This window comes from Callionymus lyra, chromosome 7 (assembly GCF_982586985.1).
Source record: "Callionymus lyra chromosome 7, fCalLyr1.hap1.1, whole genome shotgun sequence".
Classification (NCBI taxonomy): domain Eukaryota; kingdom Metazoa; phylum Chordata; class Actinopteri; order Syngnathiformes; family Callionymidae; genus Callionymus; species Callionymus lyra.
This window is the reverse complement of record NC_141824.1, coordinates 15,425,738-15,450,306: the sequence shown is the minus strand read 5'-3', so window position 1 is coordinate 15,450,306 and position 24,569 is coordinate 15,425,738. Positions and strand designations below refer to the sequence as shown.

Genomic DNA, 24,569 nt, shown 5'->3' with positions numbered 1-24,569 from the left:
AAACAGGTCCATCCAAGTCCAGGTCTGGTTGAGTTTTCCTTCTGTACCATTTTCTATACACGAACACATCTCCAGGCCGTGGTCACAGCGACACTTCCTCCATCTTGCACTTGTGCTCTCCCACCAGTGAGAGGCCGGCAGTGGCGGCGCTAGTGAAGCGAGACAAGCGTTCTATGAGCGCGAGCAGTGAGGAGAGCGTGGGGAGCTGGTTCCATGTAACACCCGAAGATGACCCACAGGAAGAGACAAGTAGCTTTATCCAGCTGAGCGAGGGGTCAGTAGCCGTTGCTCATCAGGTTCTGCTCTGAACACCCTCACCCTCCTCCCCCCCCCTCGCTGCTACCATCGGCCCATCGCTACGACACTCGTGCCATGGTGTGCCACTAGCTACACCCCCCCCCCCCCTCGCTGCTTCAACATCCAGCCTGTAGTTCCTGCCAGAGCTCGACCCCCTCGACCGCTTCTGGGTTCAACCCTCCACAACTTTGACTAGTTGTGGCAGATCAGAGCAAAATACTTGTGCTGCATGAAGGTAGATTTTTGTTTTGTTATTTTATTATTAAAAAAAAGTTGCTTGAATACAAAGTATATTTGCAGTCGCAAAAACAATATGTATTAGAAACGAAATGCATTTGAAAACATTTTTCTTTATTTGTAATTTTTTCCTGTTTGGGACATTTTAGTCTTTATTATTCAAAACCAAAACAGTTAAAATTGTTTGTTTTTATTTATGTGTAAAAAGGTTTGAAGTTGTTTTTTTTTAATGAAGTGAACGCTGAAGATTTGAGGTTGTTTTTTCTATTGAAGTAGAAAAAAGTAGTTTGATTAATTAATTAAGGTCATATTTCTTTCTCTAGTTGAAGTTAAAAAATTGAGGTTGTTTTCTTACAGAAGTTAATAAAAAAAATAAGTTTTCAAGTCGTTTTTTTATTTGATTGAAATGAAAGTTTTCAAGTGTTTTTTAAGAAGTAAAAAACAGTTTTCGAGTTTTTCTTTCAATTTAAATACAAATGTTTTGAAGTAGTTTTTGTTAAAGTTCCATAAAAGTCTTTATTAAAGTGAAAATCATTTTAAATCCAACTATTTTAATACAACCGTTTAATGTACTTTTTATGGAAGTGAAACAAAGTTTTAGTCTTTTTAAATTAAAGTATAAAGGTACGAGTCATTTTCTTGTTATTTAAGTGAATTATTATTATTATATAAAGTTGAAGAAGTTTTAAATTAAAATGTTTTTTTGGTGGAAGCAACTTTTTTTTGATTGAATAACGAAGAAAGAAATCGGCCTTCATGATGCTGCACCATCTTCCACCTCATCATCGACGCTCCTTCCTCTGATCACTGGGACGACTGATGACGGACAGACATGCACACACACATGCACACACACATGCACACACACATGCACACACACATGCACACACACCATGCACACACACATGCACACACACCATGCAACAGCATCAACCGCATCTTACGAACCATCTTCAACGGGGCGGACATGACGGCAGCATTAGCTTCTTCATTCACAGTGTGGTCTTCGAACCTCATCTGATCCGCTCGGGTATCAACCCATCCTCAAACTACAACTTTATCGACACAAAGATTCATCGCCAGCGTTCAGTTCTGCTGCTTGTGTGTTTGACTCGCCTGCTGACCAGCAACATGACCTGCATCGCTGCACCTCTGGTCCACGACCATCATAAAGCAGCATCTTCTAACTGTCTCTTGTTCCCGGACCGGCAGGAACGGGACCAGCAGCGCGTCCAGTCTCGGACTCTCGGACCTGGATGGTTTCACGGAAGTGCCCGCTCAGATCTCCCTGATCAGGTATTTTATAAGTTCATTGTTTATCAACTTTTACCTGATGGTTCTCTCTAAATTAAAGTAGATTGATGTTCACGTTGGTGACCTGTAAAGATGTCAGTGTTTAAGATAAGATAAGGAATAGAGATCGTGAACGTCAACAATTCAGGTAAATCAGGGATTTGTTTGAGGCTGAATTTCTCTTAGTTATCTCTGTTTGTTCTCATTCACCAAACAATGAAGAGACAATATCAGACTTCCTGGTTGGTAACTAATAAGTTACATGTGGTAGGTAAGTAGGTCTAGTTTTTATTAGCTTAAAAAAAAGGGGCAACAACTGGTATTTAAAGGTGAAGTTGAAGAAGAGCTGCAGTTCATTGAGTGTCCACTTGAGGCTGGCTTTAGAAAGACCTGAAACCCCTTGGAAAGCTAGTAAAAAAACACACTTTTACAGCATTAAAAACACTTTTACAACCTGGTTTAAAAAGCTGCTTGAGTTCATTGCATTTCCTATTTTTTTGCATGATTTGAGTCGTGGTTGACTTGAATGATAAGTGAGTATTAGATGTTTTGGTTTCAATCTAAATGAAGGATAGTTTCATCGTCCAATCATGAATAAGCCCATATTTCCCAGGCAGCTGCGACTACACATTAGTTATGTCGATACAGCAGAAAAATATATAAATAAATGAAAAATGTTGGGCTTTTAAATCATATTTTAATTTCTTATCATAGTTCCATTAAGTTTTTTTTGTATTAAATAATGTATTTTTTAAAGTAACAATTAACAAATAAAATATTCACAGTGTTTGTTCATTTTTTTGTGTAAACTTCCGGCCACTAGATGGCAGCAGTCATTACGTCCTCCGCAGCTAGAGGAACAATAAAATCCTGCGAGATCCCGGACTAAGGACGAGAGGATACAGTCGACTCTAGCGACTTTTAAAGCTGATGTTTGGACATATTTTGGTTTCAAAACAAATGGAAGCAGTTACGACTTCATCAAGAGTCATGTGGTCTGTAGATTAAGAGTCAAGTACTCGACAATACGACACATATATTCTTGTTACTACAGTATCACTATATATGGTATTGTTGCCCCAAGATTGGGATACGTATCGTATCGCCAGATTCTTGCCAATGCACAGCCGCCTGGATTAGCTTCAAAATGTATCTTAATTATCTCAGTTTCCTCCTCATTAACTAAAATTAAAATACTTGAGTTCTGACCCGGTGCGCCACATTAAATGACTTGGCGGGCCAGGATTTGGCCTCCAGGCCGTGTGACACATGGCCGGACACGTCAGGATTTGGAGAGAAACGAAGATGTTGAAGGTGAGATGTGAGATGTGAGGAGACACGAGTGAGGCTCGTAAATAAACCAGGACAGTATCAGATGATCTGAGGAGGTCGACTCGCTGATGGAAAATTGCCGGAAGAAATTGATGATAATTAGGTGTCATTATAAGTCGATTATAAAGTCTATCATTGTGTTGTGACTGTAACTCCATCAATCCTCGACAGCGAGGAGACGCAGAAGGAACGAGCAGCGACGAGAGAGAACGTCACTCGTGAGTCAAACTATTATCCTTATATTTTTCTGATTCATTATAAAAATATAACTTTCTACCTGTGATTTTTCAGCGAGAGCGACGGGCGCCGCGGCTCAGCTCGGGGGGTTGATGGTGGTGAACTCTGACCTGGAGCCAGACGGCGTGGACATGGAAGTGAGGGTAGCTCTGCAGTGGATCGCAGCCTCCGAGCTGGGACTCCCTGCTCTCTGCTACAGGAGGTCCAAAGTGAAAAAGGCGGCGAAGGTAAGAAAACGAAGCTGCACCTGATAATGTCCGTCATTAGGATCAGTTCAGTGACTTCATCGGTTTTTTAACTAGTTTTTTGTGGTTGATTTAACAAATGTTTTCAATATTAACTTAATAGTTGATTATTATTTCATTATAATGTTATATTCTTGTTGATTATATTTGGTATAAAATATACAATCTAGGTGAAATTACAAATGTTGCTAAATACTACAGTAATACTACTCATAAAACAGTTGAATGATAATAGACAACTAAGATTTGTCTATTTGTCAAAAACTAAATCTTACTAAATATTATTTATATTACTAAAAGAATCGTAGTTTGTTTTAGTTGATGTTTTTATATATAGTGTTTTTGTGTGTGTATTTGTGGTTCCACTTTTGCGCCTCCATAATAGCTAAAGGTTATAGTTGTTCCTTCGAACACTTCTAAATAAAACATGAACTACACACTCAGACAAAACCTGAGAAGGATTATCTTGTATGTACTTTTTTATTCATGGTTGTGTTTCTGTGTGTGTTCATGTGTCTGTGTCTGTGTGTGCATGCATGTATGTTTCTATCTGTGTGTGTGCATTTGTGTTTATGTTTATGTGTGCGTGTCTGTGTGTGTTCGTGCTTGTGTGTGTGTGTGTGTGTGCATGCTTCTTTGTATCTTCTTCTCTGTGTGTGTGCTTGTTTGTGTCTGTTTTTGGATGTGTACATTTTTGTGTCTCTGTGTGTGTGCATTTGTGTTTATGTATATGTGTGCGTGTTTGTGTCTGTGCATTTGTGTTTATGTTTATGTGTGCGTGTCTGTGTCTCTGTGTGTGTTCGTGCCTGTGTGTGTGTGCTTGCTTCTTTGTATCTTCTTCTCTGTGTGTGCTTGTTTGTGTCTGTTTTTGCATGTGTACATGTTTGTGTCTCTGTGTGTGTGCATTTGTGTTTATGTCTGCGTGTTTGTGTGTGTGTGCGTGCGTGCATGTTTGTATCTGCTTCTCTGTGTGTGTGCTTTTTTGTGTCTATTTGTGCATGTGTACCTTTTTTGTGTCTCTGTGTGCGTTTTTCTGTCTGTATGTTGACTTTTGTGTCTGTGTGTGCGTGCATGCATGTTTGTGTCTGTATGAATGTGTCTATTTCTGTTCTTTTGTGTGTGTGCATCTGTGTGGGTGCATGTGTGTGTCTATTTCTGTGTGTGCGTGTGCGTGTGTGTGTGTGTGTGTGTGTGTGTGTGTCTTCTCTCAGTTCCAGAAGGTGGTCGCACTGATGTCTCAGAGATTGTGGAGAATCGCCGACTTATTTGCTGCAGTGACTCAGTTTTGTCAACTACAGCAGAAGGACGAGCCGAGTTCTGCAGCGAGTCTGTTCGACTGGCTCCTGGAGACCTTGTGAAGTTTGATGACAACAACAACAACAACAACAACAACAACAACAACAACAACAACAACAACAACAACAACACACCCAACAATCGCACACACGAGTCTATGTTTTATTTTTTATTTAACTCTTTTCCCCTGGTAACAAATCAAGCCATTCGTCATCTTGGACCCAGTAGTGACCCGGTTCTAAGCAGCAGGTTTTATCTGCTGCACAACATTTGACTCCACGTCTAAGAACCAATAGAATCCGTCGATCCATCACTTCATGGACGACACTTTCTAACACGACTACTTTGTAACGTCGCCGACACGGATCGTTACGCTCGAGAGTGCGAGGCCGCACAGATGTCGTGACCCTTGACCCACGTGTGTGATGTTCGTCGACGTACCCGGTTGTGTTGAAGGCTGTAAATACTGTAGAGTCCGGACCGAACCGGTCTGCGGTCACGTAGACGTCGATGTTATTCTATTTTCTGGAGTGTTTTTCCTCGCGACCAAAAGAAGCACAGCTTGTAAAAATACTGTCACTGTAGAACTGAATGTATCTTTTGACATCAATAAACTCATGTGAAGTCGAGTCGTGGCGTTTATTTGAAAGACGACGTTAACACGTCTTTAATCAGGATTTTAATCTTTACTAATGAGATTCTTTTGAAATAATATGAGGATCGTTGTTGTCGAGCGAACCTCGAGTTATTACATCCAAATACACGCCTTGATGACAGATTTTTCATTTCCCGCCTCGATGACGCTGAATTCATTTGCCTGTGCTGTGTCTCAAATCGCATACTTCTCTTAGTATACTGGAAGTTAGTATGCATCAGGATAGTGTGCATACTAACTAGTACACAAATTCTCAACAGATAGTATGTCTCAAATCAAACACTGCTGCTACACACTAACCGGAAATGACGCGACAGCTTCTTCTTCTACTTCAATTTAACGATGTTTCAACCAGCTGTTGGAACGCTATCGCCACCTGCTGGCAGCACGTTTTGCAAGTTTGGAAAAAGAAATAAAGAAAAAATATGAGAATCGAAATATTCGCGAGATATTTAAGCTGGTATCAGCACCGAAGACGTGTATGAAGTATATGAATATATATGCATATATATATGACGTAACTTCTGTTTAAAACGTCACTAAGATGGCAGCTGTTTAGGGTAGATAGTGTCCATCGATCGTTTTTGGGGCGTTTAAGTACGCAAATTTAGTGTGCATGGCGCACTAAATTTTGCATACTAACAATTGAGACGCACTTACGCACTAAAAATACTAACTTTGAGTACGCTAGTATTCGATTTGAGACACATCACTGGTGTTGGTTGTAAGTGTACATGTGTAACATTAGCAGGTACAGTCTCGGGGGTCGGAGGTCGCGGTCAGTACCAGATCCGACACGTGTTGTCCTTGCTGCCTGCGGGAGGAGACGAGCGTGAGCAGCTGGTGTGTGTGTGTGTGTGTGTGTGTGTGTGTGTGTGTGTGTGTGTGTGTGTGTGCGCGCTCAGGTGTTCTCACCTGTGATGATGGTGTCGCCCTCGTAGTTGAAGACGCAGGAGAAGATCTCGTCCGTGTGACCCTCCAACACCTGCACACAAGCTCCCGACTGAACGTCCCACAGACGCGCCGTCTTGTCGGAGCTGCCGGTGAGAATCCTGCTGCTCTGTGGGCTGAAACAAATCTAACGGGGAAAGTCTCTCTTTTAACTGGAGGGTTGAGCACGATCTAGACACATATTAGAGAAGCATTGAAAAAAAAACATCTCTGTCATAATATATTACTTAAGTATCGAAAATATCGATATAACGACTTTTATTCCCAATACTGTATTAATATTCAATAGCACTGTATCGATATTTAATTATTTTTTTTACCTTTGAAATAACATTTTTTATGGTTTATATTAATGATTGATTGAATGATTAAACAATGTTTTAATTTACAATTAACACTCAAATATTCAGGCCGTTTATTCATTTGTGTGCTGCAATTAAACCTCCAGCCACTAGTTGGCAGCATTTGTCAAACAACAAAACTGGTGAATTGGGAGCAATGAGTGAAAAATAAATGATAAACCAGCCCTAGCAGCTTTTAAAGCTGATATTTGGACTCATTTTGTCTTTAAAACAACATTTTAAAGTTAGAAAATTAAAAACTGACAGATCTGTACATTGCATGTTGCTCCAGGTTGTTTGAGTTTTTTAACTGCACTTCATTGTGCATTTCTAATATAGGTTTACATTTTCTGTTCGTATTTTCAGAAGCACTTTCACATTTGGTTAGAGAAAGTATTTGCTCATTTATTTGTTGTAAAAGCCAGGAAAAGTGTTTGTTGTTATTGTAACTACATTATCGCAAGATATCGTATCGTCGCACTTGTTACATGTCGTGTCACCAGATTCTTGCCCCTAATCCTGTATAGTCCGTTTTTTTTATTTAATACTTATAATGACTATAAAATGCAATACAGCTACACAAGGCTGCTGGAGTCAACTGTATCCTCTCGTCCTCAGTCATTACCAGGATCGCTGGGATCCGAGACTTCATTGTTCCTTAAGCGAGGGAGGATGTTATGATTGCTGCCATCTGGTGGATGGAAGTTTAATTGCGAAACCAAGAATTAACTAATGCTGTGATTATTTGCATGTTTAAATGTATATATATAAATAATATTACAATAACACTATGCTAGCAAAAAATAAGAAAATGCTTATATACTGCTGTTGAATATCAATACAATAGGGTGCAGAAAATGTAAGAATAATATAAAATATATCATTTTAAAATATCCCAGTGTATTGATATTCTCTGACATTTGTATTAGACGCGTGTTTTTAATGGAAGAACTTGTTGTGACGTGATGGTGTGCGTTATTTGTTATTTGTTTTACACATTTGTGTGATTGAGAATCTAAAGTCCTCACACACCGACTCACAGCTCTGGAGAAACAGCCATGAATCTAAACAGGTTCCACGAGTTGACGCTTCGACTCTAAAAACAGCTTCAAACCAGAACTTCCTTCCTTTTTAAAGTCAACTTCATTTTTCTTCTCGCAGGAGAACAGGCGGAGGAGGAAAGTCTATATTTGTGGCTCTGCCCAGGGAACATGTTTTCAATGTTTGGATGATTAATTCACACCGAAACATTTTCATCAATTATAACCAGCATTAAACCTGGACTGGATGTGATATAACTTGCATTTAAATATGTATGAAAGTGTTGATTTAAGAAATAAACTCGGGTCCATGGACTGTTAATTATCCCCTTAAGAGCTGAGATCGTTCACAACAAACTAGACGCAGAGAACGACCTACTTTCCACTAATAAAACAACGTGGTCTTTTCTTTCCCCCCCAGTTTAATCCTGCTTATTCATTAACAGTGCTTTAGGGTAACGCTTGTCCCAGCTACCTGGGGTAAGAGGTGCGGGAGCCCCCGAACAGAACGGCATTATTTTATTTTCTTTTTTTCATGTTTACACGAAACCAAAATCGACTTCAACGGCTCAACATCAAATATATAAATAGCTTAAAATAATTCATTAATTTTGTACCGCAGGGGCTGGAGTCTGTCCCAGCTACCCCGGGTGAGAGGCAGGGAAAACCCTGAACAGGTCTGTCTCAAGGCGGGCAGGGACACACAACTATTCACACACTCACACCTACCAAGAATTATCGATCAAGCTCTGTATGTTTTTGGAAAAGGGGAGGAAACCGGAGTAAACCAACACAATCACGATTTAAATGGAATTATTACGATAAAGAAGTTTATTTATGGTGGATTTTCTTTTCTTTTTTACGCTGCATTTTCCCTCCTGAGCTATTTAAAACCATTTAATTCAGCCTTTCCAATTATTATTAACAATAATAAAGATAATAACAATAATAATAATAATTTAAACAATGCATCAAAAAAAGAACATGAGTATTATTTGGTGAGAATTCTCATTTATAGTCAAATTGACGGTTATTTTGAAAGTGATTGAAAGAAAGTTAACTCTTTCATATTGATGTGAATTATGATGAAACACAACACATTTATTTAAGCTCATAAAACCATCTTCTTTATAATTCTGCCCCCAATAGAAGAAAAAAAAATCAGTTGGTCATTGTTGTGAATTATAATCTATTCTTCTCATAATTAAACCTTTATCTATTTGTTTTAATCCACTTCCTCATTCCAGCCACGCACTGGTTTAATGTCGGCATTAAATAAATTCACGATGAAAACGGTAAAAATAAATCACATTAAGTTTGTGTTTCTCTTATTTTCTCTAGTTTACAGTTTTATTTTTTGAGTAAATGTTTGCCGTGTCAAGAGTTACAATTCAATGTTACTTAAAAGAAAAAAATCTTAAATAAAACAGTAATAATTATATAAAATAAATAAATCTAAATTATAAAGTAATGCCTCGTGGACCGGTTACAGTTATACGACCAAGTTTATTCATTTCTCCCTAAAGTAAGTGATGAACAAACCACAATAAAATATAAACAACAGAGCAATTTTTTTGAGTTTCTCGACCTGAAACCATGATTTTAAAGAAGATAAAAAGCGACCTCATGATTCCGCTGACCTTAGAGATCTCTCCGTCATGTCCCTCCAGAGTGACCAGACACTGATGTGTGGCGGCGCTGAACACTCGAGCCGTTCCTGTCAGGAATGATGGACGGATGTCAGTGTTTCTCTTCCAGTCAAACCTTTTGTTTATACAGATATTTAGTGAGGACTTCTATCGAAACTCTGCTAACAATCTGACCCACATGTCGGCGAAACAAACGATTCATCGTCTGATGGAAGTGTGTGTGTTGTTGCTGACACAGCGTGTGATGACACGCTAATGTGTCGCTTTTCTGCAACGCTTTCTACTCTCGACTCGTCTTCACGATGCCGTGTCGCCGCGGGGAGTTTGACCGACATCCCTCCTCGAGAGCGAACGTATCACCCTCACTCACCGTCGGCGGAGGCCGTGGCGACGAGCTGACCTTTCAGATCGAAACACACGTCCAGCACTTCCTCCTGGTGTCCGACCAGAGTGGCCGCACACTGTCCGCTGCTCGTCTCCCACAACTGGAACAGAAACACAGCTCGGAGTGAGAGGAAGGCGATGAGGTGGATAATCCCCCCTGAGCTATGACTCATCTCGGCATAATTAAGGAATTAGGATTTAATTTTCCTCTTTTAAGCGATGAGACCTTTGAGACGAGAGAGATGTGAAGAGCATATGATGGAACGTGACCAGTTTCTCTGTCAAGATCAAAAGAGTTTCTCTGCACAATAACACACAGGTTTTAATGACATGATCCAACGACATGCAAAGAACATTCTGTTCGCACTGGGAATTCTGAGTGTTTTATTCATGCTTTCTGTCACGTGTTTATAAAACAAAAAGATAATTTTTTAAACAAGTTAAATGCTGTAAAAACACATCCTCCATCGCACTAACTCCTAACTGAGATGATAAATGGTGAAAGCCTGTTTGAGAAACATTGTTTCGATATAGATTCATTAAAAATAAATCAATGAGTTTCCAAGAAAACATTTTCTTTTTTAATATATAATTGAGCATTTTTAAGGCAAAACAATTATAAACACAAGATAAGAAGTAATTGAGTCTTTAAAAACATATTTTTTTTATATAAACATGTTTTTTCAGTTTTTCTTTTGCTACCAAATTGAAAAATCAAGTTGTTAAATTAAAAAATTAATTATCATAAATATATTTTTAAATAAATAGGATGATATATATATAAAAAATAATATTCATAACATTATTATTTATTATATTCAACTAATAGATACCTGAATTAAATTCAATAAATAATACATTATTGAATAATTGAATTAAATAAATGATTATGATAAAAAATGTTGTTTTTTTTTCAACAAAACAACTTGAAATATATTTTTTTTAATACAAAACAACAATTTTTGATCCAATTTTACTTAAATTAACAAGTATGTTGGAATAGAAAAAGGATACTAGACAATTTAATTAGGAATAGTATAAAAAAAAAAATGAAGCAGCTTTTAATATATTTTATAACGTTAAACAAATGTAAATGTGGGAAATTTAATACTGGACAGACCAGTATTAAAATCCTTATTAAATAATAATACATGTTTATATTAGATATTTAACTTGTTATTAAACCTAATGAACTAAAATAGAAATCAATTATCGATGATAAAGTGATTTAAAATATATATATATGAATTGAAAAATCATCAGCACACACAGCACAAACTATATAATAACATGTATACGTAGAAAATAGGACGTATACATAGACATAGTAATGAACAGTTAGATCTGATTTCAAAAGTGTGATTGTAAACGTGTCGATAACCGGCTGTCACTACATTGACAGAAAAGGGCGACTTCCTGTTAATCCAAGTTTTCCGCAAACACTCACTTTGCAGGTTTTATCCATGGAGCCAGAAACGATGAGCGAACAATCCCAGTTGAAGTGAACGTTGGTGATCTCTCCGGTGTGTCCTCTCAGTGTGTGCACACATCTGTGGAGACAGTTTCCAACGTTCAAATACATCTATTTAGACGTTCAATATCGGTCGGTAGAGTCTGACCTTCTCGTCGCCACGTCCCAGATGTTCACCGTGTGGTCGAAGGAGCCGGTGATGAGTTGACTTCCCACCGTGTTGAAGCACAGCGAGAGGACTTCTGCGACGTGACCCTGAGGATGATGAAACAGGAAAATTGAGGCACTTTTTCACGTGTAAAGAGCTCCTAGTTTAAGTGTATTTGCTGTTTTTTTTCCGACACAATTCTTCAATCAACAAATAATAAACTGCACAGATGTGGAGCTCAATTGATTCTTCACGGTGCTTTAGATCATGAGGTTACGTTCGTGTGAGACAGTGGGTGTCAAGGAAAGGTTAGTCATTTGTCAAAGCGATTCACATTCACACGAAGGGGAGAAAATCACTGCATGAGAATGGACTCCATGAGAGAGGGGAGGCATGAACACACTCACAACCAGCGTGGCCACCTCCTCCCCGGACGCTACATCCCACAGCTTGACGGTGGAGTCCATGCTGCCCGTGGCCACCAGTGTACTCTGGGGGTTGAACGCCAGACAGACCTGCGGCATCGACACAAATGACTTGAATCGGGAACATCGGTTACTTTTATGACCCACTTTCAACTTTCTCATCAAGTGTCTCGATACAGGCTGGACGTTACAAACGAGCAGTGTGGAGGTGTTTGGAAAATTTTTAATTTGTCTTTTTGGACGAACATGAAGACAACTGAGCTCCTGTCACTACATTAAAATGAACAAACAATTTTCTGTAACTCTAAAAAGGAACAAACTACTATAAAAATAAGTCGACATGAGGGTGAGTAGAAAGTGAGTGAAGGTTGGGTGAAATATCACTTTGATAATTAAAATTTAAAGCAAATGTATTTATGGACACATCGTACATTATGGTTTTAAGACATTATTTCACAATTTCGGAGACTTTTTTCAACTTTCTGTAGTCAAAATATGATAAATTATCAACTTTTTTTGAGGCTTCAGAAAACAATATTTTCAACATTTAGGCAACATTTATTTGCGTTCACATGATCCGCCTGATATTAAACTATTATTTACTATTATTTAAAGACATTATTGCCTGATTTCAGAGACGTCGAATTTTCACCCTTTTTTCAACTTTCTGTAGTCAAAATATGCCGAATTATCACCTTTTTTTGAGGCTTCAGAAAACAATATTTTCAACATTTAGGCAACATTTATTTGCGTTCACATGATCTGCCTGATATTAAACTATAATTTAAAGACATTATTGCGCGATTTCAGAGACGTCGAATTTTCACCCTTTTTTCAACTTTCTGTAGTCAAAATATGCCGAATTATCAACTTTTTTTGAGGCTTCAGAAAATAATATTTTCAAATTTTACGCAACATTTATTTACGTTCACATGATCCGCCTGATATTAAACTATTATTTAAAGACATTATTGCGTGATTTCGGACACGTCGAATTTTAACTATTTTTTTCAACTTTCTGTAGTCAAAATATGCCGAATTATTTGTAAACGTGTACATGTACTCACTACTTCAGCCATGTGTCCTCTGAAGGTATGAAAACACTTGCCGGTCTCAGCGCACCACAGTTTGCACGTCTTGTCAAAAGATCCAGTGGCGATCTTGTCTCTAAATGGTTAAAAAACAGCATATTTTGAGCAGGAGCTGCTGAAGGTCGATGTTCAAAAAAGAGATCAGCATCACCCGAAGGGGTTGTTGAATGCAATGGCATAAACCACGTTCCTGTGGCCCTGCAGCGAGCGCAGCTCTTTGCCGGAGGACGTGTCCCAGATCCTGCAGGTCCTGTCGTAGCTGCCGGTGATGAACCTGTGGAGGAGCGGACACGTGAGGAGGACTCGAGGCGGACTCAAGGAGGACTCGAGGAGGACTCGAGGGGGGCTCGAGGAGGACTCGAGGAGGACTCGAGGAGGACTCGAGGAGGACTCGCCGAAGGTCTCACCTTGAACCAGATTTGTCGAACGCGACATTCGTCAGCGGCAGAATGTGGGCTTTAAGTTCCTGGAGACGATTTAGAAAAGTCAAACCTCTGCCGTAAAACTTCTGAATCTCTGAGTTTGTATCTAAGTTTTAGACAAATGTATCTGATACTGATTCAAAACACATTAAACATGAATCTCCTACTTTTGATCTTCAAGTACCGTATTTTCCGCACTATAAGGCGCACTGGATTACAAGGCGCACCTTCAATGAATGACCTATTTTGGAACTGTTTTGATAAATAGTTTGCACCGGATTTTAAGGCGCATAGAATAAAAAGATACAGTTAAACATTTGACTGGGTTATGCATCCGCTAGATAAAGCTGAGCTAAAGGGAACAGCAACAAAACAGTCAGATAAAGTCAAACTTTATCAAGTTTTCTAACAACTGCGTTCACTCCCATGGTTACGATGTTCAAATGATGTTTAAAAGGCTTCAAGCAGCAGTGAAGTTGACAGCTAGGGTGCACGTGTATGACATGTTGAACGCACTCGCCGAAAGAGGTGGCAGTAATATCACTCCATAGCCGTCCACCATGATGTGACGTAAATCCCACCCTGTGATGATGCAATGAGGTAATCCCGCCCACGGCGTGTCATTTTAGTCATGAAAGTGTTTGTAAACAAGTCACCCACCAGGTAATGTTCATATATAAGGTGCTCCGGATTATAAGGCGCACTGTCGTTTTTTGAGAAATTTAAAGGCTTTTTAAGTGCACCTTATAGTGCAGAAAATTCGGTACTAACCAGTTATATTTGTAACAGGACCATCCATTTAGCACACAACATGATTTAAATAAATGTACTGTAAATAAATGCATAAATAAACCCAAGCTAAACAATATTTATTATGAAATTAAATTGAAAGTGTTTTGGATAATTTCCCGGTTTTCCTGATAATGATTTAGTTTCAATGAATGATTCATTTCAGCCTTTATGCATAATATTTATGTGTTTTTTAAAAATCTATGGAGTTTAACGGACGCACATTAATTAAACTGCCATAATAGTAATTAAATCCAACTTAGATCAATGAGCTTGTGCTTTCATTTACATAATATAATAAGTCGCGGGGGGGCCGGGTGGGGGGGCCTGGTGGAGGGAGGGGGGATCAACTGAAGAAAATGAATGACTTCATAATAAGTCACTTTGTACTGAACCTAAGAAATAAACTATGTTTTCTCTCGGGAAAAACTTGACATTCGTATATGAAGTTTATCAACTGAGCTCTTAGATGTGTTTTAAAAACTAAAGTGTGCGAGACCTTGGAGAAGCAGAAGGTTTTCTGAACTTGCTGGTTCTGTTTCTGCTGAAGTCGTACGATCAGCTGTTTGACCTGCTCGGCCCGGGACTCCGTGATCAGGGGCTCGGTGCCTCGGATCTCAGCCAGCAGGTCGTCGGGGTCCGTGCTGTGGGAACGAAAAATAGGATCAAACACCAGCATAAAAGATTCAAACCATGTGACTTCATGTTGGTGGAAAAGCTGTGCATAAGTAGTTAAATCAGAATCTGTAGTGAAAATGGTTACATTTTAATTATGTAACTTTTTGTCAGGTAAAAAATGTTACTTCTATACTTTAGGATACAATTAAATGTATTTTTGCAGATTAATTCTGTTTCAGCTGACTAAATAATATGGCTTTTATATTCTTTCTTTTATTTTTTAACTCAATTTTGTTCTTATTAATGTGAAAACGTGGGTCGAAACATGTAAGAGTTTTTTTTAAATTTTTTTTATGGCACTAATAAAAACATTTCAAGCTAATATTTCTAAGTGGAAAAATGAAAATAAATGTCGCTTTATTTACAAAACGACTGGTTTTGGGTTTAATATACAGACAACAACGATAAACATGTTTTAGTATTGTTTTAAAGAGGTCCAAAATAAACAATGAGATGTGGTACTTAATTGATATTATTATTATTATTATTATTATTATAGGTGGTGTTTTAAAGTAAAAAACAAAACAAAAACACAAGCGACTATTAGAAGATGACAAGCTAACTAGCCAAAATACAATAGTTAGCTTAAATGTACTTTAATAAAAACGTACTTACTCTGGGCTCAAGTCCAGCAGGTCAATCGATTTTGTTTTCAAAATCCCTCCTTTTTCATATTCCAACAGGATTCCTGTTTAAATTAAAAGCAAATTAAGTTTCCAGAGAAGTTTAAACTATAGTTATGCGAACTTAAAGACGAGTCGAGTTGCTATCGCTAGCATTAGCTCGTTAGCCAAGACTTTGACAAAGTTGCCAAAGTTGCTAAAACGCTGAAAGGAGGGAAAACTGTGTTTACCTGGAGGATAATATCTGAGAAGAAACCTCTTGAGTTTCATCTTGAAACCCACGGAAGCCACTGGACATGAAAACAAACGGTTTCCATAGCGACGGACTGGACCAGTTTTTTTTCCCCGAACGACTATAACGCATGCGCACAAAATTACGTCATTATTATTTACGTTTCTGCGGTTAAAACATTAAAAATCAATGAATCATTAAGAAATCGTGGCAGATTAGATAGAGAAATGATCTTTATTATTTTTATTTAATTCTCCACGTAAACAGGTTATTAACACTGAAAACGCATTTTTTTTAAATACTGATTTGGTTTTAACCTGACATAGTTTAAAAGAACAAACTAAAATTAGCTAAATATATTTTAATTCTTGTTTAATTTACGAGTCATTTCTTCAATAAATGTAATAATAATTAAGGAAAAGTGTATTTATAATTTATTGAATTATAAAATAAATACAACTTTTATTTGTTAAGCACTGAGCTGTGATACTGCATTTTATGCAGTTACTTTTTTTTTGTAAAGAAGTATGACATGCATGACAAACCCCCTTAAAACATCTAAATTCAAGTTTTCTTTATGAAACATATTCATAATGTATTCCAATGAGGTTTTCTTTCTTTTTACATTTTAATTTGTTATCTAAAGATCTTAATATCCCAACACTTGTCCTCCTGATGCAAACGTGTTGATTTCATCAGCGTTTCACCGGTTTTGAAACAGGCCAAAGTCTGTGTCTCATAAACATCATGTGCCGTCATAAAGATCTGTGTATATTCAAGCTACTGGTGATAGTTTTCGGTAAAAGCATGTAGCAGATCGAGCAGGAACGCGTCACACTTGGAACTACCATGGGCTCCGAGCGACCCTCGTCGACGTGGGTTTATCCCACAGCGGTTCTGTGTCTTTACGGCTTTTTCGCCAACTGTAGGGTCGCGGAACCTTTTCTCACGCCGTACCTGATCGGGCCGCACAAGAACATTTCAGAAGAAGTGGTAAGTTTAACCGCTGGACAACACAACGAACACCCTTCTGATACTTGTCGTCCCCCGACAGGTGACCAACTACCTGTTCCCCATCTGGACTTACTCTTACCTGGCCTTCCTGTTTCCGGTGTTCCTCGTCACGGACTTTCTGAGGCACAAACCCCTCATTGTGGTTCAGGGACTTTTCCTGGTCACCAATTACACACTGCTGTGCTTCGCTCCGGGACTGCTGGCCATGATCCTGCTGCAGGTCCTTAAAAGTATTTAACTGTTATGATGTAAACTTCAGGGACTGCTCTGTATGTGGGGAACATAGAGACAGGAAAACCATTGAAAATTAGTTTTAAATACATTTAAAGACATATATGACATCATCCACCTCTGGCATAAATCCCTGTTGTTATTATCATTTTTATTGTCAACGAAGAGGTTGTTTTTCATCACCGTGTAACATGACGGGTTAGTAAATTTCACCTCATAATCACGTCAACTGGTAGCAACTAGCAAGGCTGCTTCTCAACAATTTAAATAAAAAATAAAACATGCTAAGCAAGGTTAAGATCAAGGTTGAGCCTCCTTTAACTACAAAAAAGAGCAAACAAAACATAACAAATTGTGTGGGAATTTGTCAGCTTGAGACCTTGGCTCCTGCAGGGGTTTGAGTGACGTCACTTAAAGAATCAATGTCTCTGTAAAAAAAGATTGATAAAGAGCCGTCAGTAATATTACAGGACACAAATAATGAAACTAGCAAAAGAGTTTATAATTGTATTTGTTAATGTCGTCTAAAACAGCACCAACAACACCATCTTTATTTATTTACTTTCCAGACGTCGTTCACATACTTTGTGTTTTTGACAAAAAACTGTAGGATTTATTTTATAATATTTTGATTCACCAAAAACACAAACGGCAGAGGTTTCGTAGAATGCTGCATCTCACACTGATATAAACACACACATACACACAAGTAGACACACACATAGGCACGCAGACAAACACACACACACAAACATACACATAGGGACAGACAATTACACACACACACACACACACAGACACATTGGCATGCAGACACGCAGAAAAACAAAGACACACACACAAACATACACATACACATAGGGATAGACACACACACACACACACACACACACAAAGACACACATACACACACACTCATAGGCATGCAGACAAACACAGACATAAAGACATAGACACAAACACACACACACACACACACACAAAGACACATTGGCATGCAGACACGCAGAAAAACAAAGACACACACACAAACATACACATAGGGACAGGCACACACAAAGACACACACACACACACACACACACACACACACACACATACACACGCACACACACTCATAGGCATGCAGACTAACACAGACATAAAGACATATACACAAACACATACACACACACAAAGACATAGGGACACACACATACACACACACAAAGACACACACACAAGGACACACACACACACACACATACACACTCATAGGCATGCAGACTAACACAGACATAAAGACATATACACAAACACATACACACACACAAAGACATAGGGACAGACACATACACACACACAAGGACACACACAAACTAAAAATACAAATTAAATAAATATAAGATACTATAAAAAAAAATATCAAAAACATTTTTTCCTGCAATCCTTATTCAAAATACATTCTAGATGTTTATTTAAACTTCATTTCCATGTTGTTATTTTGTGCAGCAATGATGAAACGTGACGAACATATCTCAAGGAAAAAAAGAGTTCACTTGTGTTTGAGTTATACTTCCAGTCTATTAAACTGAATACTTTTGTACAAAGGTTTATACTTAAACGGGAGCACTGCGAGTGTTCTTGAAGCTTCATCGCACAAACCTCTGGGTTCCTCTGCAGATCAACTACGCCGTGGTGACCTCCACAGAAGTGGCCTACTTGTCCTACATCTACAGCGTGATCCCGGCGGAGAACTACCAGCGAGCCACCGGGTACCTCCGCAGCGCCATGTTGTGTGGATACACGTTCGGCGCCGGCCTGGGTCAAATACTGGTCTCTGTGGCAGGTAAACACACGTGTTAACATCCACAGGTGGGTCACGCGTCACTGGTTACATATAAAAATGGGTAGAAAAACGGTTCATTTTTCGATCGAGATTCGCCGCGAGCCACTGAAGCCCTCTCGTGTGAAACAGGCCTGGACCTCTTCTACATCAACGCCATCACTCTGGGGATCGTGATTATGGCTTTTCTCATCTCCCTCTGGCTTCCCATGCCTCGGAGGAGCTTGTTCTTCAAAGCCGGGAAGTCCCAGCAGGAGGCGCCGACCGCAGCCGGCGGACCCGGGCGGTCGGTGATGGATCAGGAGGCGAGCGGCTCGGGGAAAGAGAGGATGAACTATCAGAGCGATGGAGGCTGGTGCGGCAGAGAGAACCTGACCGGCGCGGGTCGTTTACTCTGGCGGAGCTTCAGGGAGTCGTACTCGTCCAGGTACGACATTGATCGTTGTTTGTGTCTCAAGGTCGTCGGCGGCCCCACACTCTGCAATGTCACTCTGTCTCACAATCATAATGGATGATATTCTACAGGCATTTAATCTACTGGTCTGTGTGGTGGTCTCTGGCCACGGCCGGGTATGTCCAGGTCTTCAACTACGTCCAGCTGATGTGGGACAATATTGAACCGTCCGCCACCTCGTCCGTCTACAACGGAGGAGTGGAAGCAGCTTCTTCTCTCGTGGGTGTGTAGGACAAGAGAATCGTTCTATTGTAATCCACTAATGTTATTGTTGCAATGGGCTCAATGGGACACCAGGTGGCGGAAGAGGTACCAGGAAAACTTGCGTAACAATCACGAGCAAGAAACACTTGGCCTACTACACAGAAAGAAATAGAGAAAGAAAGAAAAGGATTCAGTAGAGCAAGAAAGATAGAAAGAAAGACATTAATAAAGAAAATAAGCTTTAATAATTAAAGAAAAGGATATAGAGACAGAGAGAAAGAAACTCAAAAAGATAGAATGAAAGGGGAAAATGAGGGAGACAATTTTAATCAGAAAGAAAATAAGAGATAGAAAGAAAGAAAAACTGATGGGGAAAAAAGAAGCAAAAAGAGACATGAATGAAGAATATACAGATAGAAAAAAGGGTGAGGAAAAAACAGAAAGAAAAACATGGGGAAAGAGACAGGAAAAAGGATAGACATAAAGAAAGCAAGAAAAAAAGAGAGATGGAAAGAAAGAAAAAGAAACTGCAAAAAGAAAAGATGAAAAGGGATACGGGGAAAGAGAAATGATGGAAGGAGACAGATGGAATAAAATGAAGGAAAACTGTCAGGGGAAAAAAGAAGAAAAGGAGAGATGTATATAGAGACAGATATAAGGATGGTGGAAAAAGGACAAAAAGAAAGGAAAGACAGGAAAAAAGAGACAGAAAGGAAGAAAAATATACAAGGTTAAAGAAAGAACTGAAAGACAGAAAAAGGGACAGGAAAAAAAAGAAGGAAAAGAGACAGAAAGAAAGAAAATGAGTCGGAGAGATAAAGAGACAGAAAGAAAGAAAGAAAGAAAGAAAAAGAGACAGAAAGAGATAAAAAGAGACGGAAAGAAAGAGAGAAAAAGCTCTTGTGGCTGAGTAAGAAAAACACTTAATTGTATCATCATCCCCTAATATTATAATGGTTGTTCAACTATAAACTATTTATTCAAGTAACCATGAATAACTTCTCTCTCCTCTGAAATAATTCTCGATGATTGATGATCCAATTAAATGATACATGTTTGGCTTCAGGCTTCATGTCCAGAGGGTCGAATGAATGACCTCGTGACCTTTGAATTACCACAAGCAACAGCAGCTGCACATAATGGAGAAGAGATAAGTTGACTTAAAGGGTTTTGATACATATACAGTATATATAAATATATATACTGTATATTTATTTATTTTTCTTCTTAACACAGAATTATCGCTAATTTATTTAATGCAATGAGGTCCATGGCCCACCAGACGATGGAAGCGGTACCGGTACCATAACAATCAGGAACAAGAAAGGCTCGGTCGACACCACAGGAGGAAGGAAAGAAAGAGACAACATGGAAATAAATAATAATAGAGGTAAAGAAAGAAAGATGTTAATAGAGAGACAAACATTTAGAAACACTGAAAAAGGGAAAGACAGAAAGAAAATGAGATAAAAGAAAAGAAAATGAGACAAAGAAAAAAGCGAAAAAATAAAGAAAAAGGGAGATAGAAAGAAAAGAGACAAAAAGAAAAAATAAGAAGAACAGAAAGACAGTAATAAAGAAAGAAAAGAGACAGACGGAAATAAATAAAGAGACAACCTAGAAATAAATAATAGTGAAAGAAAGAAAGAAAGAAAGTAAAAGAGACATAAAGAAAGAAAGCAAGAAAGAAAGAAAGTAAAAGAGACATAAAGAAAGAAAGGGACAGAGACAAAAAGATTGGAACGCTGAAAAATAGTACAACAGAAAGGAAAAGAGAATGAAGGGAAAAACGAAAATTAGACATAAGGAAAGAAAAAGAGACAAAGACAAAAGAGAAAGGAAAAAAGGAAGAAAAAGAGACAGAAAGTTAGAAAAGGAGACAGAAATAGAGGACAAAAAAGAGACAAGAAAGAAGAAACAAAAAGAGAGACCACCAGACGTAATATTATTCAACCATTAACATTTCCTGAAAAATTACAACTGATTCTCTCCATTCGTTCCTGAGTTATTTTGCTGACATACAATAAAGTCATAAAAAAGATAAACATGTAAAAAGGACGTCAACACGCTTCATGTTTACAGCCTCCATAAAACTGAACAATGTTGTTAAGAGAAGCCAGCGACCATAAAAACGTGCCATCAAGAAAGAACGTGCAGGCCTGATGAAATGAAAGTGTAGAAGGAGGAAGAGAAGAGTAAGTGCTTCGATTAGTGAGACGCAGTAAGAAGGTCATAGATCCTAAGATCATTGCCGGTACTTGCTGATGGAGGTCAGAACGGACGAGCTTCGTTTCGCTTTTCACGCTCTGGTCTCCAGGAGCCGCCGCCGCCTTCTCCGTGGGGCACCTGCGGGTGTCGTGGTCGGTGTGGGGCGAGCTGGCTCTGGGCTCCTTCTCCGCCCTCGCCACCGGCGCCGTGTTCCTGATGGCGCTCGCCCCCAACATCTGGCTCTGCTACGCCGGATACGTCTTGTTCAAGTCCTGCTACATGCTGCTCATCACCATCACCACGTGAGTCCAGCGTGGTTGGATCGAATGGAAATTGGAACATGTCGGAATTTTCAGGGGGGTTTTTCTGCCCCCCGTTGTGCCCCCTTACAATTAACAAAAGTATCTGAAATTATAAAAATATTCTCGTTTCCTCTGTATTTTACATCTTTGAATTTTCAGGGTGACTTTCTGCCCCCCGTTGTGCCCCCTTACAATTTACAAAAGTATCTAAATATATAAACAAAATATATACTTGTTTCATCTGTATTTTACATCTTTGAATTTTCATGGGGGTCTTCTGCCCCCCTTCCAGCCCCTTATAATTAACAAAGTATCTGAAATTATAAAAAATATACTTGTTTAATATGTATTTTACATCTTTGAATTTTCAGGGGTGTCTTTTCCCCCTTATAATTAACAAAAGTATCTGAAATTATAAAAATATTCTCGTTTCCTATGTATTTTACATCTTTGAATTTTCATGGAGGTCTTCTGCCCCCCTTTCAGCCCCTTACAATTTACAAAAGTATCTAAAATTATAAAAAAAATACTTGTTTCATCCGATTTTACATCTTTGAATTTTCAGGGGGGTCTTCTGTACCCCTTCCAGCCCCTTATTATTATTGTTGTGCCCCCTTACAATTAACAAAAGTATCTGAAATTATAAAAATATTCTCGTTTCCTCTGTATTTTACATCTTTGAATTTTCAGGGTGACTTTCTGCCCCCCGTTGTGCCCCCTTACAATTTACAAAAGTATCTAAATATATAAACAAAAAATATACTTATTTCATTTGTATTTTACATCTTTGAATTTTCATGGGGGTCTTCTGCCCCCCTTTCAGCCCCTTACAATTTACAAAAGTATCTAAAATTATAAGAAAAAAAAAAACTTTTCATCTGTATTTTACATCTTTGAATTTTCAGGGGGGTCTTCTGCCCCCCATTGTGCCCGGTTACAGTTAACAAAAGTATCTACAATTATAAAAATACACCTATTTCATTTGTATTTTACATCTTTGAATTTTCAGGGGTGTCTTTTGCCCCCGTTGTTCCCCCTTACAATTAACAAAAGTATCTGAAATGATAAAAATATACTCGTTTCATCTATATTTTACATCTTTGAATTTCAATCGGGGTCTTCTGTACCCCTTCCAGCCCCTTATTATTAACAAAAGTATTTTAAATTATAAAAAATATACTTTTTTAATATGTATTTTTTGAAATAAATATAAATTAAATAGAATATATTTGGATTTCCAAATGTTGTCATCAAAATTGTACAAATTAAAAGTACAAAAGTAGCTGAAATTATGAAAATAATCATTTTATAATATGTTTAAATTTCATTGAAATATAACACGTTTTATTTTCAGGGTGGTCTCGTACTCCAGACGAAAAAATCTAAATATTGTCATTATCGTAACAAATTACAAATTAAACTAGGAAACATTTTGAAAATCATTCTTGTATGTGTGTATTAAATTATGTTTAAACTTCATGATCAATTATCATAAATTTAATTTAAATTGGACATATTTTAATTTACAGGGGGGTCTTTTGCAACCCCCTTGTAAAATGATCAAAACTAGCTAAAATAGGGAAAATCATCCTTATATATATATTTATTAATTATGGTTTAAATTTCATAAAAATTGAGTGTCTTTAAAATAACACAGGGGTCTCCTGACTTTCTTTGTGCCCCCTTATAATAAAAAAAAAACTAACTAAAATCATCCTTATAAATGCGTTTTAGATATGGTATGAATTTCAATTTCAATTTTCAAGGGGTCTTTTGCCCCCTTATGTGCCCCCTTACAATAACAAAAGGAAAATCTTTTGAGTAGTTTGTGAGTCCATACGACACGCATCACACACACACACATCTACGGTTTTAAATGTACAGATGACTGATGTGTTCTCCAGGTTCCAGATTGCAGCCAATCTCTCCATGGAGTGTTACGCTCTGACCTTTGGCATCAATACTTTTTTGGCTCTTTGCTTGCAAACCATCCTGACCTTCGTCGTCGTGGACGAGGCAGCCTTGGGTCTGGATATCGTGACACAGGTTCGTTTGTAGAGGAGTAAAGAACCTGCAGAAGATTCCAATATTTTTACCATCAGATTATTGAACGTTTAATAGAAGTGACGTATATATAAAAAGAATAGTTAGCATGTGCTGACCTCTGGTGGTAGTAAATGAGTAGTGCACGTATAATTATTATTGTTTATAACAAATCTTGCTACTTTTATGTTAAATCATTTTGTCACCTTTTCAGTTCTTCATCTACGGGAGCTACTACGCCGTCATCTCAGTGTTGTTTCTCATCCGAGGGGTTTACACAGCCTGGATGAATCACCTCGGACCACCATCGAGTGAAGAGAAGGACGACGGTGTGGAGGTCATCCAAGCTGCCCGTCTGTGATCCTGATGTACATGTTTACAACACATATAAAAAAGTTTATTTAATTATTTAATGACATGACTTGTATTTGCCATGAATAAACTCATTTTCA

At 38.2% G+C, this 24,569-nt stretch overlaps 3 protein-coding genes across 6 annotated transcripts in view; 2 read left to right on the top strand and 1 right to left on the bottom strand.

Moving 5' to 3' along the window:
• sphkap (SPHK1 interactor, AKAP domain containing) overlaps window positions 1–5,045 on the top strand; it is a 61,015-nt gene extending 55,970 nt beyond the window's left edge. For 2 of the 3 annotated variants that reach the window (XM_087796318.1, XM_087796319.1), the window contains exons 8-12: window positions 128–274; window positions 1,747–1,830; window positions 3,331–3,377; window positions 3,451–3,623; window positions 4,853–5,045. In XM_087796318.1, coding sequence (XP_087652444.1) covers window positions 128–274; window positions 1,747–1,830; window positions 3,331–3,377; window positions 3,451–3,623; window positions 4,853–4,999 — 598 coding nt within the window. In that variant the 3' untranslated portion in view covers window positions 5,000–5,045. The remainder of the gene's footprint in view (window positions 1–127; window positions 275–1,746; window positions 1,831–3,330; window positions 3,378–3,450; window positions 3,624–4,852) is intronic. The other variant, XM_087796320.1, reaches the window with a different exon arrangement.
• daw1 (dynein assembly factor with WDR repeat domains 1) overlaps window positions 1–15,906 on the bottom strand; it is a 267,508-nt gene extending 251,602 nt beyond the window's left edge. Inside the window, exons 1-13 of one of the 2 annotated variants that reach the window (XR_015711876.1) lie at window positions 15,835–15,906; window positions 15,597–15,669; window positions 14,803–14,947; window positions 13,500–13,558; window positions 13,244–13,366; window positions 13,069–13,168; window positions 11,984–12,091; window positions 11,577–11,683; window positions 11,405–11,507; window positions 9,944–10,058; window positions 9,565–9,641; window positions 6,508–6,670; window positions 6,253–6,406 (exon numbers count right to left, since the gene is read on the bottom strand). Coding sequence is in view for 1 of the 2 variants with exons in the window: in XM_087796345.1 (XP_087652471.1) it covers window positions 6,372–6,406; window positions 6,508–6,670; window positions 9,565–9,641; window positions 9,944–10,058; window positions 11,405–11,507; window positions 11,577–11,683; window positions 11,984–12,091; window positions 13,069–13,168; window positions 13,244–13,366; window positions 13,500–13,558; window positions 14,803–14,947; window positions 15,597–15,669; window positions 15,835–15,874 (1,248 nt within the window). In the remaining variant the exon portion in view is untranslated. Of the gene's footprint in view, window positions 1–5,038; window positions 6,407–6,507; window positions 6,671–9,564; window positions 9,642–9,943; window positions 10,059–11,404; window positions 11,508–11,576; window positions 11,684–11,983; window positions 12,092–13,068; window positions 13,169–13,243; window positions 13,367–13,499; window positions 13,559–14,802; window positions 14,948–15,596; window positions 15,670–15,834 lie in introns of those variants that run through there. The other variant, XM_087796345.1, reaches the window with a different exon arrangement.
• Window positions 15,907–16,685: 779 nt separating this feature from the next.
• Window positions 16,686–24,478, top strand: slc19a3b (solute carrier family 19 member 3b). Its single transcript, XM_087796045.1, has 8 exons — window positions 16,686–16,829; window positions 16,891–17,070; window positions 18,744–18,909; window positions 19,039–19,333; window positions 19,432–19,583; window positions 21,882–22,074; window positions 23,979–24,120; window positions 24,332–24,478. The coding sequence occupies exons 1-8, from the start codon at window positions 16,686–16,688 to the stop codon at window positions 24,476–24,478; spliced, it is 1,419 nt and encodes a 472-aa protein (XP_087652171.1).
• Window positions 24,479–24,569: the final 91 nt, after the last annotated feature.